At 33.5% G+C, this 15,452-nt stretch overlaps 1 protein-coding gene across 1 annotated transcript; it reads right to left on the minus strand.

The window, feature by feature from the left end:
• Positions 1–7,226: 7,226 nt before the first annotated feature.
• Positions 7,227–8,324, minus strand: LOC149236133 (uncharacterized). The gene has a single exon (XM_089368782.1). The coding sequence runs from the start codon at positions 8,322–8,324 to the stop codon at positions 7,227–7,229; it is 1,098 nt and encodes a 365-aa protein (XP_089224908.1).
• Positions 8,325–15,452: the final 7,128 nt, after the last annotated feature.

A 15,452-nucleotide genomic window follows, 5' to 3' on the forward strand; every position in this document is an offset into this window, starting at 1 on the left:
ATATTTGCCCACAAAGTCCATTTTGTCGAACGGATAACTAAATAACAAAGTGCATTTTGTAGAATGACCGCTAGAAAAGTGCAATTTATAAGTAGCAAATAAAAAAGGTGCAAATTGTAGAACAATTAATTTTTATAATGTTTACATGGGTTAATTTGAATGCAAATTTAATTTTGACAAGGGGTTTTGGTTGGAATTCTTTTCTAATTTGAAATAGGGGAGCTACAAATGGTTTTTGAGAACAAGGGGTCATGGTTATTGTCAAAATGAACTCATGAACATGTTAAATTTGAAATGAATAAGTTGTAGAAGATTTATAATTAAAGAACAAGTTGATTTGGTTGTGATTTGAGCTTGTGGATCTAGTTTGAAACATTGCAGTGCCTCGATCGAGGTTGGTGTCTCAATCCAGTTGAAACCTACTACAAGTCAGCGCTTGCATATTTTTGAGGTTGGTGCCTCAATCAAGTTGTTGCGTACAACAAATCGTTGTTTGTGCATTTTTGGGAGTTGGTGCCTCCAAATCCATGTAATCAAAACTAAAGAAGATAAAAATAATTGTGGTTTTATGCCGCAAGAATTTCCACGTACATCTGGTGTTCTCTTATGGTAATGTGATGATGTTCTCTAAAGATGCATGATTATGTTTGCAATCTTGATTTATAACTAAATTGTTTAATTTGATGAAAATTGGTCATTACACTTATACAATCGCCCCCCCTCCCAATGTAATCTTAGTCTAATAGGATCTAGGTTGCTTTAAAAGAAATATTTGCACCTCGAGAGATTTGATCCCTCTTAGTGTTTGATAGATCCAGAGTTAAGATATATAAATATATTCTTTACTTTTTTAAATAGACTATATTACATAAAAATATCATTGGCTATATTACATAAGAATATCAGTGGCAAAAGCATGGGTTGTTAAAATCCAAAGCCAAAAACCACCAACGATAATTTTTTTAATAACTATTTATTTATTTTATTTTATTTTATTGTTATGTAATTTGACTGAATCAAAATGTTTACATACCAAGACGTTACAACATCTCTTCCATATTGAGCTAGAAAGTGCCTCTCAACATAATAATAGTGAAAAAAATGTTGTAATTTTGATGCCCCACTGAAAAGGGGTTAAAATTGTCTTACACTAGAATTTCAAATGAGCTATAATTTAAACCTTAAAAAAATAAATTGTTCTTGGTAAAGATATAGGTGTTGAATTTTAGGTTTTTCATAGTCATTATATTTTGTCGTTAATGCAATTCTTGAAATATGTTGAAAGTTTATCCCTGAAAAATGGGGGGTTGATATTGCATCACCACTTTTGCATTTTGACGTATTTTTCATGTCTTTCATAGTCTTGATATATGGTTTTTAATGCCTTGATGGAAAAATGTTTAAATTTTAACCTAAAATGAAAAAAAAATGGTCATGTTGCATCACCACTTCTGCATTTTGGGGTGTTTTTTCATGTTTTTTACACAAAATATGGGTTTGTGGGGCTTGAGTTCCCATTTTGATGTCACAGTGCTAGTTAAGTTGGTAACTTTGTTCATTGCATTGATTCCCAAATCTAGCAACCCTTCTTGTTTGAAAACTTCCATCCAATTTACCTATGCAACTGCATTAAAAATAATATCAAAGATTATTTCAAGAAGGATGAAAGGGATACTTCCTCATCAAATCTCTCGTAAGCACATTGGATTCTTAGAAGGGTGACAAATACACGTGGAAAAAGAGAGTTACTCAAGGACTCCATTCAATAAATACCATAAATTTAATAACAATTATTGTAAAATTATATCTATCCAAAGCCTTTGATAGGATGAGTTGGCTAATCCTTAGATTACTTCTTAACTATCTAAGATACGCCATTAATTTGTCGTGTGGATTATGAGCTATATTAACTCTGTCTCTTTTTACAATCCTAGTAAACAAGGCAACATTCCCTTTCTTCACTGCTGAAAGTAGAATTAAGTATGGATGCTCACAATACCCCGCAACCCTAGTCTAGAGAGAGGGGAAAGAAAGGAATGATGTTAGTCTCTTGGGGAAAAAAATAGCAATTCAAAATCACAAGGAAGATGGGGCCTCAAGAACATCTTCTTGTTCTAGAAGGATTTCACTGCCAAAAATGTTTGGAGGATCCTCCAAGACATCAATTTTTCGGTGTAGGTCATAAAATATAAATATATAGCTCAAAACTCTATTGAAGATTGAGTAAGGAATCCTATTAAAAAAAAATCTATAATACCTCGATTGTTCGTAAAGAAATCATCTCAACATTCCCCCTAATTGGCAATTGGTTGGTATGGTGTGTTAGAAAGGGCTATAAGTCCAATTAGGCCTAGATCCATGGATAGGAAGTAGAGACTCTTTCAAGTTACTAGACCTTGTCATTCATCATCTAAAAATTAGAGGTTATCACACCCTAAGGCAAACTTTAAAAAGACCTAATGAAAATAATAGGCTATAATAATGGCTCTCTTGGAGAGGAGTAGACCTCAAGGAAGAGCCTAAAGAGTGATTAACTTGACGAGGAGGATTAACTTATATGATTTTTGAATCCTTTTGGGGGATATGAACCAAGGGTATGTTATAAAGCACTTGTGTAAGAAGTGAGAATCCACCAATGTGGTGGTGAAAGTTAATTTGAAAGTTAAAATGCCCAACTAGATAAAAAAAATTATGTGACTTTCTCCTAAATAACAAAACACTAACTTTGGACATCCTTTGGCATAAATTTTTTGAAGGCCTTGGTAGGTCCTACCTTTGTGAATCTAAAAATGAATCCAATTCCCATCTCATCGTGTCCTACCACCACTCAAAGCAAGTTTGGAGGGAGATAAAATGTTAACATGACTTCATAATACCTAGATGGAAATCCATTGAAGAATCTCTTGGAGGTTAGTGTCAAAATAAGGAAAATAAGAGGTTTAGAGCTCTCCCACTCTCTATTTCTTTGGGAATTTAGTTGGCTAGAAAATCCAAACTCTTTGAGGGTGAGAACAAACTACCACTTAAATGCACTACCCAAAGTTTAAACATCCTCGATGCTTCCCCACAACCTTCAAACACGTAATCCCACAATGAACTGCTTTGTAGAAGAAGTAATAAATAAAGAAAATCCCATGGTATTTCTTTAATGGTGCATCACAAGGAAATCTTGTTACAAGTGGCGCTATGGGGGATTATCCATCTCTTCCCAAGCCACTACTTATCATTTAAAATGGGAATAGGCTCTAAAACAAACTATTTCTATGAACTTATGGCTCCAAAACTAGTTCTAATGTGGGTCCAAGAAAGAGGATTTTCTCAAATTTAGATCTTTGGAGATCCATTTCTCTTCACACAATGGATGAAAGGAGAATTCACCTAAAGAACTTCACTCTACAACCATTGTTTCTTGACATTCAAAACTTACAAGTAGGCTTCACTTATTTCTCTTTTGCTCAAGTTTACAAGGACAAAAACAAGGAAGCAAACATAATATCCGAAGGAGGAGTGATGTTGGAAAAAGGAACATGGAAAATCCTTGAATCCACTCAAGGGCACCCTTTTACTTATATTCATGAACCTTGGTCTTAACTTTTCACATACACTGGAATTCTAGAAATGTGATTGTTTAGGATAAAAATCAATGTCTCTTTCAAATTATATTTAGACCATATGGAATTTTTGAAGAAAAATAGGTTGGTGATAGCAGTTGGAAAAAATTGTGATCCTTTATGAAGATGTAAAGTGACTATGCTTTTGATATTTTGATACTTGAAAGCAAGTAATTGTAGAACACTACTCAAGTCTTTTGTAGTAGACCGTATGAGGCATAATAAAATGTTGCTAAATATTTGACTTCGTAATTTTGTTACAATTAACACAATTGCTCGACTTTTTTCCTAAAAACGATGTGCAGTGCAAGGGCATTTTAATCAGTAGTAGTATTTCATCAGTCACTAGTATTTTAGTTTCCATCATCACCAACACAGACATATGAATCAACAATAGTACTCCATTAGTACCAAAATATGCAGCATATGAGCCACTAACATCACCAATTGATATCGTCATAAGCATATGATTAATTCACAAAATTTAGTTCCATTCGAGTCAAAAGTATTAGGTGGGATTTCATTTATTGTCCATCATTCAGTTCAAACCAAAAACCTCAATTTCAATAGTTTATTTACATCCTTATTTTGGCCATAACCACCAATAACACCAACAACTAGAATTGGATCATCTAGAAATAGAATTGAATGATCTTGAAAGATAAAGTAACTAATGATACCAAAGCCACATTTAAAAAGGATATGATTGCCATCTATTGATATTGAAATTTTGTTCTTCTTTGTAATGTGAATGACCATTTAGAGTATAAATTTTTGGCTGCATAGTTTTATTGAAGCATGGAAGTCTTGGTGGGACTCATCAAGCGATGAAGTTTTTAGGAACATTACACCCCTCATTTGCTTGGGGATTTGGCTGGCAAGGAACAAAGCCATATTCGGGGACAAACCATCTGCTCCAAACCTCATTTTAGCAGGAAATAGGAGTGGTTTATACTTTCTTGCCTAAGAAGGAGCCTCATCATGTGACATGCATCATCTCTGTAAAAGAAATCAATCAAGAAATTGCCTAGTCTTATTTTGGCGGAGCATCAAATGAGGATGGTGGTTGTGGGGGTGGACTCTTTTTCTTCAAATATCAGTTTTCTCTGATAAAAAAAAAAAAAAAATTGGCCTGGGTAGGGGTTCCAACAATTATGTAGAACTACTCTCTCTTAAACTTCTTTGATGTTAGGCTTTGGAATATGATTGTCGTTCTCTCGAAGTGTTCGAGGACTCTTTAAATGTTTTAAATTGGTTTAATGGTTCTCAAAGATGCCACAATCACACACAATTCCAATACATCAAGGGTTATTTCATTTAAGCAAGCTTTTGATTTTATCTCTTGTTGTGAAATCTACAGGGAAAGAAATTCTGAGGCAGATATTCTGTCTAAGGATAGCACTAGACAACATATACACAATTGGCAATTCACTAAACATCTAGATGAGGCGACACAACACTTCCAACACCTTCACTTAAGTCTAATGGCCTTTACTGAACACTTTACTATTACAACACCAGTTTTTTGGGCTACTTTTTGTTGAACATGATATCTATATGGATCAGCTCTCTATTTTTGTGTATATATTACAGCCTATGACAACAGATATTAAAAGCTGCAAAACTTTATTTTTTGATTGATTATGGCATAAAAATCCTATCTCGGTTTCAAGATGACACGTTTTATTTATTCTCATGGTCCCAAGGTTGGTTTATCTGCAGCTCGCTTATTTTTTTGCTTATACTGGTCCTTTGGGACAAGCAATTGAATGCACTGATGCATGTAACTTTTTATTTAATAGAAAGTTGTGATTTTTTCTTCTGGAAAAGAAAAAAGAGATAAAAATTAAAATTAAAATGGCTACAAAATTAAGAATAATGTTTCTTTTCAAAAGAGTGTCAAAGAATAATCAAATATGAGACTTTGCTTTTTTACCAACAATTAAGGTTTTCATGTTAAGAGAAAAATATTCTTAGAGTGATTGGATCTTGAAAGTATTCAACTTTCAAAATTATATTTTAATCATTGCAAAGTTTTAAAAGGTTGAGCTATGCAGGAGATTGGAGAACACATACCTATTATGCGAGATTCTAGGTTGTCTTATCTACCATCATGGGATAAGATAGAATCAGGTTTCAATTATGGATTGAGATAAATCAATTCATGTTACAATCACTAAGTGAAACCAAATTGTTACTGGAGGATTTTTTTTTCATCAAAACAAATAGATTGAAGATTTAATTTATTTTTAAATTAAAGTGTATAATGATGAAAAACATGTTCAAAAAGATTTTAAATATTGGGAGATAATTGAGATTAGCTAATAAATGTTTGCCTTTTCAATATTTATTTCATGCTATCATATAATATATATATATATATGAGTTGGTAACTATTCTTTGGCCTTTATTTTGTAAAGGTGAGGTGATTAATGCTAATGATTTTACTAAATCAGTGAATCTAACAGAGGCCCTTACATTGCCTACCAATCATAGATTGTATTCACAGTTCTTGAACTGTGATTCAATACCTCTCTATTAACAACAAAGATCGACTACCAAAGGAATGTAACTGAGAAACATGTGAGATCATATAAGGTTTTATAATGTATAAGAAATGTGAGAAGAGTTATCTAAACAACATCACAATTGCCCCCTACGTTGGACTGAAGGTGCAAAGGTCCATTAAAGTAGGCATACCTCTATCTTTTATCTGCATTAGATGAGTACTCTGAACATCTCTAAAGTAGGTGGGTTTAAGTTTTTTTTAATGATTTCATTAGAGAAATTTACCTATGAGATTAGGCCTGAAGGGAGACTTTCACGTCACTTTCTTATTCAACCCTCATTCCCATGTGAGAGCTTCAAGCCTTCAACTTCCAGTGATTAGTCTTGATTATGTCATTTGAATACTTGACTAAGGTTCCAGTCCAATCGTTAACGACTTCATATTTTACTATAAAAACCACAGACAGAAATTGCCAAGAAGTTAAAAAGATACTGCTTTTCATAAAAAATAAATTAAAAAATGCACATATTGGTAAGGACAATCTGCCTTGAGTTAAACTACTTATTTAAGACCATTAATAACATTCATTCAAATAACAGGATCACTCTGTTTATGGTTTTCAAAGATGAGGCGTTTGCTGTGAAACAAGTATGTGCTCAGAGGCACCCTGAACTCTGTTAAGTACACGTTCAAGTTTGCAACATAATCATGACTGTGGTCTGTTAAGTACAAATCAATATTGGTATTTGCCTTTCTAAGGCTGATAAAATGAGTTTAATTATGCACCGAAAAGCAATGCTGATAAAATGAGTTTAATTATGCACCGAAAAGCAATGGAGGAACGAAGAAGGGTGAGTTGCACCTTCAGTTAAAAGCAATGCTGTTGAATCGCTCTTGTTTTAAAATCTGCTTCTCAGAATTGTTAGCTGACCCCTGTTACAAGCACCCTTCTTTATGCCAAGGCATCCATAAACTGCTACATTCTCTGCTTGCATGCACAAAAGACTTTAAAGATGAAGGCAGTGAGCGAAATCTCATATTAAGTGAAGCTGCTCACAACTTTTGTTGAATCCTTTTGACTGAAACACACACTGCAAGTCTCCTTGTCAACTATCAGCTTTCGCAGCTTTCTCTCCGTAGTAAATATCCCGCAGAACGGTGGAGGATTCGGGATTCCTATTAACATACTTTTCCAAGAACTGTTTCTCTGTGTAGTTAACAATATGTGGAGAAATCCTCTGTGTCTTCAACAGTTGCATGGACTTCAAGGCCTCCATTACTCTATACCGAGGGATTATCCTCGTCTCCAACTTACATGTCAACAGAGCGGAATATCTAGCAATATCATCCAATGAAACCCCCAATGATTTGACCAGAAAATCTACTTTTCGTTTCAGTTTTTCCTCTGAGAGTCCAAGAATCCCCGGCGTCCGACTTGAGAACTGGTAAATTTGTTTTCTGGAGAAACCTAGACTGCTCAAACATTGCAGTTTTCGATCTATCTTTTCTTTCCCTATTCCTAGTAACCCACACAAAGCGTGCCCAAACACCGTGGATCCCCTCTCAATCCCCAGACCCTCCACCACTTTAAATGACTCCATAACTTTTTCCTCCGAAAACGAGAGGAGACGAGGTTGCCTTGCCAATAACTTCGGTAATGCATCGCCCTCAATACCCAATCTTTGCAACAGCGAAAACGCGGATTTAAGCTTATCCTCCCTCATATCAAGAAAGGTTGAATAGGTATAAAGAAGCTTGCAGATATCCTCTTTGTTCATGATAGACCTTAGGCAGCTGAGCCTAGACAATAAGCCTCTTTCGGATTTATATAAGAAAATCCCAGGATTATAAAGAACCACTCTTCGAATCTGAGCAGGGGTGGTCAAACCACACTCAATTAACAACTCCAAACCTTCTTCCAAATCCTGGCTTGGTTTATGCAGCAAGCCCTTGCGAAGTTTAAGTACTTTTGAAACATCTTTCTCGGTCATACCGCATTTGTTGATTAAAAATTCTGTGACAACACTCCCAACTGGTGGAGCAGTGAATGGGTTTGCTGTTTCCGTGCAGAATTTGGCGGTTTTTATGTGGCGATTTGCATTGATTGCAAGAGGACGATACAGCGAAATTGGGATTGATACACAAGTGGATGCTAGTGGGAATTTCTCCACTATCAAACGTTTCCATATTGGCTGAATAGACATTATCTTTGCAACAATGAAATCGCAGATTAAAGCGTACCCTTCGTAAAATTAAAAGCAGAAACAGAGAAATAAGCACTGGAGGAGCCCGCCGGAGTGGATGCTGAATATGGTCGTAGATGGTTCGGAGGGCAAAACGTCTTCGAAGACTGGAAGTGAGGACAGTGCTGCGAAAATTTAGGGTTTCATTTGAGTTGGGGATTTTCGTTGGTGAGATGAGGTTTAGGGTTTTATGAGGATTCAGGGAAAAAGGGGATGGATGTTTCTATAGTGCACTTACAAGTGTAGGATATATATGGAAAAATTTTAGGGGCCAATGTTCACTTTTACACGAAATTAAGGGGTTTTAAATTTTTAGTGGGCGAATATTTTGTAGCATGTATATTTTTACAAATGGCCTCAAATAGTCCACTTTATTTTAAAGGAGAGGGTAAAAAAAGGTAAATTTAGCCTTGAAATTAAGAGTTACAAACTTCCATTCCCCTAATTTTCAAGGATAGGTTTTATTTAAGTGAATCCTATGGGCCAAATACCATATTTATAAAAGAGGTATGGCAAATTAATAAAAATATAAATAAATGAGAGGTATGGTAAATAAATAAAACATTTTTTATATTTACTCCATAAATCACGGGTGTAAACAAATAAAAATATAAATAAAGTGGAGCTATGGTAAATAAATAAAACCTCTTTTTATACTTACTCAAAAAAGGTATGGTAAATAAATAAAAATATAAATAAACTAGAAGTATGGTAAATATATAAAACTCTTTTTATATTTAGTTCATAACCCTCCTTCTATTTACGAAGCCTCAAAAAAAAGGTTTTAATTAAGTGAATTTTATGGGTCAAATACCATATTTGTAAAAAAGTATGGTAAATTAATAAAAATATAAATACCATATTTGTAAAAAATTACGGTAAATTAATAAAAATATAAATGTAAACAAATAAAATATTTTTTTATATTTACTCCATAAGTCACCTTATATTTAATGCATTATATTTAGGTGAAACCTATGGGACAAATACTATGGGCCAAATACCATGGGCTAGATTATTATTAATACCATGCAAAAAAACATTATTAACCGTAATATTAGTATTAATAAAATAAAAATGGTACATGGTATTGATTCACGAGGAATGTAGCTTATTTAAATGGGGAATTAAATCCATCTTTACTCTAGATCTACTAAACCTCGAGAAAGATCAAATATCCTAATATATTTGATCCGAGGTTGGTGGATCAAGAGTAAAATTGGATGTTGTAATTTAATGTATGTTAAACATTTTAACTTGGTTAAAATAAAAATCAATTACTAATTTTATTAATTTTCATAAATTATGAATAATAATTTTTAAGCTCCGGGTTTATAATAGCGCATGGTATTGACCCATCGTAATACCATGGTATTCATGTGATCATAGACTATTATCATCTTAGATCCATCTTAATTCTGAGTCTACCAAGTACTCAGAGGGATAAATAGATTTCATCCCCCGAAGAGTGATAGATGTGGAGTTAAGATGGATATAGGTTGGTTTTTATGAGAATGAAGATATTAAATAGACTTAGGAAATTATATTGTAAAAACATCTTAAGGTGAATGGTTAAAGTCACTTCACAAAATTTAGTAAAAAAGTACTAATATCTCCATTAATGTTGGTTTTTAACTTTTTTTTATTTAACAAAAAAAATCAAAACAATGAAACCTTATCACTCTTTCCGCATCACCATAGGAGAAAATTTCTCACCATTTTTCAAACATTCTCAATATGATATCTTCATGAAAAAGTTTAGGTACTGATGTTGGATTAGTTGTTTGAAAAGTAAGCTGGTTTGTACAACCTTTCATCTTCTGTGCTATTCTTAGTTGATCCTAATAATCTGTAGGGGTTGGAGCCACTGCACCATATTTTCCTAAAAGGTAGAGATTTTTCACCAAAAAGAAAATTAATCTACATGTTACAACGCTATTAAAAAATGTGATACCTATGAGGGTAGTGAATTATGCTAATAAGCAATTTAAATTGGAAGATACGTAATTAAATTTTATTATTTAATTGAAGATTTCCAATTAAAATAATAATAAATATACATTTATATATTCATATATTGATTGGAAGGATTCTCACAATGGTCACTTCTTTCAATTAGATCCCCTTCAAGCCTTTGGGGTATCTAATACTTTCTTATATGATATAGTTGGGGCTTGCTACTTGTTGGTGTGTTGGGGTAAACAAACTTGATGTGTTTTTTTTTATCTCGCAGTTGGAGTCTATGGAATAAGAAAGAAATTTGATAACTTGAAAAAAGTGGTAGCTTGACAAAAGTTGTAGAGAAAAGATTAATCTCTCCTATGTTGACAGAACTCGTTGTCAATATCAACACCTACAAGAACTTTGTTGTGGAATATTATCAAAAGTAATAGAAGGATATGAAAGAGTGTATTGTAAGAACCTTGACAAACACGACCACTAAAACTTGAAACATTGTTTGTAGGAAGAGAAAATTATGTTTCTTTTTTCCAAACATGTATGTTAGTATATTACAGTTTAATGAATATGTTTTCTTATTATCATATATGGTTTTATACTTTAACAAAACATTAACCAAGATTTCACAATGTTTTATTATTCAGTAAAAAATTTGCCAAGATCTTACAAGATTTTATAATTCAGTGAAAGATTCTCCATCACTGTACAAGATAATATAATCTGGTGAGAGATTTGCCAAAAAAATTATATATACATATTATATTATTGATAAAATCGCCTCCCATTTTTCCTATGTATCATGGAGATTAGCCCATTTATTATACATGTAAATTTAGAATGGTTCTTAAAATTTTCCCTGGTTTTAAGTTATTTTAAGCACGATGAGTGGTGTTTTTGAAAGTGTTTTTATGGATTTGATACTATGATCATCGTTGCCATAAATGTATTTGATATTTTTTTACCCTAGTCTATATCACACTGTTGGAGTGGTCAAATGGTTAAAAAGCATGTTTCTTTCTAAAAGGTCGCAGGTTCAAATCCATAGAGATAGAGTATGTATGTCTTCTTGAGTGTGAACATGAGGTGGGTCTCTTGTCCCACAAACAAGGAGGTCTAATACTTAGCTATCAAATCTAGATTGGATAATAATGATAATAATTACAATTTTAGATTTATTAAATTTTTAAAGAAATTTCTTTTTAGGTGTAGACTTTTCTTCAAGTTTTATATTACAAAAAAGAGATTTGCACCTTAAGAGATTTTATCCATAAAACTTAATTGATCAGGAGTTAAGATGAATTTACACTGATTTAATTATTAATAATTAATAAGTTATGGATAGAGATTTAATTTATACATGATATTTTATAATATTTTGTTTATAGTAAACATGAGTAATGATTGAAATTTATCTTAAAAATAGTTATTATTTTTCTATCTTTTTAATTAAATTGATTAATGAAAAAATGTCACATGGACACGAGTTATGGTTTTTTAGACATATGGTATTGTAACGAAGCTTATTTACAAATTATGAATCTCCATGGCAAAATAGGAGAGAATTTAGATTGGCTCCATATCATACATATTTATTGGCAAAGCCTGCTTAGATATTCATTGTATGTTAGTCCTATGGGATAGCTCAGTTGGTTGAGTTCTTATTGCTAAGTACTTCGCCTATCGGGAGACCACGGGGTCAAATCTCCTCAACACCCTTGGGTTAAGCTTGCTAGTTTGGTTAGTGGGTAGAACCTTTTGGTTTGATCTACTTGGATTTCCTCGTGGATGTAGCGACCACTCAGTGGCTGTGAACCATCCTTAAAAAAAATATACTCATTGTATGTTAACGTTTAGATAGTTTTTTCACCAACAATTCTTTCAAAGTTTAGCCCCTTTATTTTAATCTTTAAAGATTGATAATTAGTTGAGATTAAATTTAGAAAATGGATCATTTATCATAAAGATTATCTAAAGAAGGGGTTTGATCAATAGCTTCTCCTTCAGACTAAACCAACAAAATCACAGTAAAAATTAAACCTAAATAGAAATTTAATTCCCTCCTTTACACATTGGCTACAACCCTTGGACATTATAATAATATTTCATAAAGATTGGTAATGGAAAATGTCTCCCTCAACCTGAAAATGTTATGAAACCAGCTCACAATAAGATAGAAAAGAGAGATAAACACCTTAGAATTCAGCCTCTTCGAGGGAGCAACCTCCTTTACATTACACAAATGAACAATTCTTGGATGATACAAATGACAAAACCTCCTTTCTATATATAAGAGTCTAAGGGGTCACAATATAACCAATGCTGACCTAACAATAATAATATAAGGGCACACAAATAACAATAGTGGGCTTCTATGGGGCACAACAATAACAATAAGGGATACAATGACAATAGTAATGGGGGAATCACTAGTATTATAGAGACCTAACATGCCCCTTTCCTTCAAAAAAGTGTTGTCCTCAACACTTGAGTAGTTTTGGATGCTTTTGTATAAAATTCTCATCTTCCCATATAGAATCTTCAACGGGTAAGTTCTTCCACTTGATGAGATACTCTAAAATTGATCGATTTCGTAGTTGTCGAGTTCTTGTTTCTTTAACTGTCTCAGGTTCCAATATGAATTTTCCTTCCTCATCAAGTTTTGGCAATATTGTTTGAACTGGGAGCTTGTCACCTATAACCTTCTTTAAGCATGAAACATGGAAAACTGGGTGCACTCGGGAAGCTGCAGGAAGCTCCAATTTGTATGCCATAGTACCTATCTTTTGATACACCTTGTACGGACCATAATACTTTGGCGATAACTTATTATCCTTCCTAGCTTGCTTGAGGGACATTTGTTTATATGTTTGTAGCCGTAGGAATACCCAATTATCACCTACATCAAAACTTCTTTCGTTGCAATGTTGATATGCATGGTGTTTCATTCTATTCTGCACCAAGGTGAGATTATCCTTTAAGAGTTGGAGAACTTGTTGTTGATGCTCGATGTGATCTTCCACTGCTTGAACCTTAGAATTTTCTCTTAAATATGATGTGATGGATGGTGGATGATATCCATAAAGTGCCATAAATGGGGTAATTTTTGTTGCAGTATGGAAGGAAGTGTTATACCACCATTCAGCCAGAGGCAACCATTTGACCTATTGTGTCTATTTATCAAATACAAAGCAACGAAGATATCCCTCCAAACATTTGTTTATTATCTCAGTTTTCCCATCAGATTGAGGATGAAAAGATGAGCTATGAGCTAATTGAGTACCAAGACAAGAAAATAATTATGTCCAAAAATTTCCAGTGAAAATGGGATCTATGTCGCTTACAATAATCTTTGGGTTTCCATGTAGCTTTTGAATTGTTTCCATAAATGCAGTAGAAACTATACTCGCTTTAAATGGATGAGATAATGCACAAAAGTGTGCATACTTGGTAAGTCTGTCAAATACCACCATGATAACACTCTTTCCTTCAGACTTGGATAACCTATGATAAAATCCATTGAAACTTCCTCCCAACATTGGCTTGGAATGGATAAAGGTTGTAATAGACCCGGGGTCTTAATTGTTTCAACTTTATTTTGTTGGCAAACCAAACATTCCGCCACAAACTTTTGAATATTCAATTTAAGGTCATCCCAAACAAATTCCTTCTTAACCCTGTGGTAAGTTTTTAGAAATCCTAAGTGCCCTCCTAAGGGAGAGGTGTGCATTTCCCTAAGAATTTTTTGTTTTAGTTGGGAATTATTACATAGGTATAACCAATCTTTGTACCATAACAAATCATTTTTCTAGCTAAATGTATCAAATGTACTGGGATCTTGTTGTAACTTTTGAATGAGTGCCCACACTTCTTCATCATTCTTCCATTCATCCCTTGCTTCGTTTATCCAATTTGGTTGGATAATAGAAATAGCGCAAAGAAATTCTTCCACATCCTCATCCTTTCTTGAGAGTGCATCTGCCACAACATTTTTCTTCCATTTTTTGTAGATGATCTCAAATTCATAACCCAACATCTTTGTGACCCATTTTTGCTGCTCTTCTAAAGATAATCTTTGCTAAAAAGTAGTTAAGACTATCATGATTTGTTTTTACCTTGAAATGTCTTCCCATTAGGTAGGGTCGCCATTTCTTAAGTGTGTGTAGTATTGTCAACATTTCCTTCTCATAAATAGCTTTGTGTAAATGCTTTCCTTTGATTGGATGACTTTCGAAAGAAATAGGTCTTTCTTCTTGCATTAAAACAACACCAATTCCATTTCTTGAGGCATCACTTTCCACAATAAAGGTTTTTGTGAAGTCTTGTGTAGCTAAGATCGGTGCTTGGCACATTGCCTCTTTAAGATGTTCGAAGGCCTTCGTTGCTCCTGGAGTCCATGAAAATGCATCTTTCTTCAATAATGTTGTTAGAGGTGCTGCTATTCTCCCATAATTCTTAACAAACTTGCGATAATACCCTGTCAACCCGAGAAATCCTCGTGGATGATTTATGGATGTGGGTATTTTCCATTCCTATGTTGAAAATAGCAACAATAAATGATAAAAATAGCATTTCAGGATATACTCCAACTCAGTTGGAAATAGAAAAAAATAAAAATGCTAAAAATAGCATTTCGGGATAGATTCCAATTTTAATTAGTCCCTGAATTAAAATTTGAATTTAGTCTCACTCGCTGTTTGCAAAATAATTAATTAACTCATCTTGAGTTAATTAGTTGGAGAAAATCAAACATGAAGCCTTTGTGAAGACATGCAACAATTATCCCTTTGATTGAGGAAGTTATCCCTTAATTAAGGAGATAAGGATGAGTTGTATTTGAGTTGTAATTAGTTAGCTCAGTTAACTGAGTTAAGTCCAGTTAAAATAATTCCAAACAGTTTGAGGAACTAATTGTGAGTTCAGTCAATTAATGCATGCATGCATGCAACTAGTGTTCTCCAGATAACTGAATATTCTGTCATAAATAACTCATGCATGTCAGTTCAGACAAAGACCTAGTTGAGATTATAGACAGGGACATTGTATTATCAGTTGGAGGAATTTTCCTATAAAGGAAACTCATCCATGCAGAAGGAATTATCTCCTTCAGGATGTACAGTTATTTCAAAGGTC

This window comes from Pinus tabuliformis, chromosome 8 (assembly GCF_031772625.1).
Source record: "Pinus tabuliformis cultivar Carrire ecotype Pingquan chromosome 8, CPIR1, whole genome shotgun sequence".
In the NCBI taxonomy this organism is placed as follows: Eukaryota; Viridiplantae; Streptophyta; class Pinopsida; order Pinales; family Pinaceae; genus Pinus; species Pinus tabuliformis.

Bases quoted from the DNA above. Each gene is read 5' to 3' on its own strand.
- LOC149236133 (XM_089368782.1), bottom strand. From the start codon at position 8,324: ATGTCTATTCAGCCAATATGGAAACGTTTGATAGTGGAGAAATTCCCA.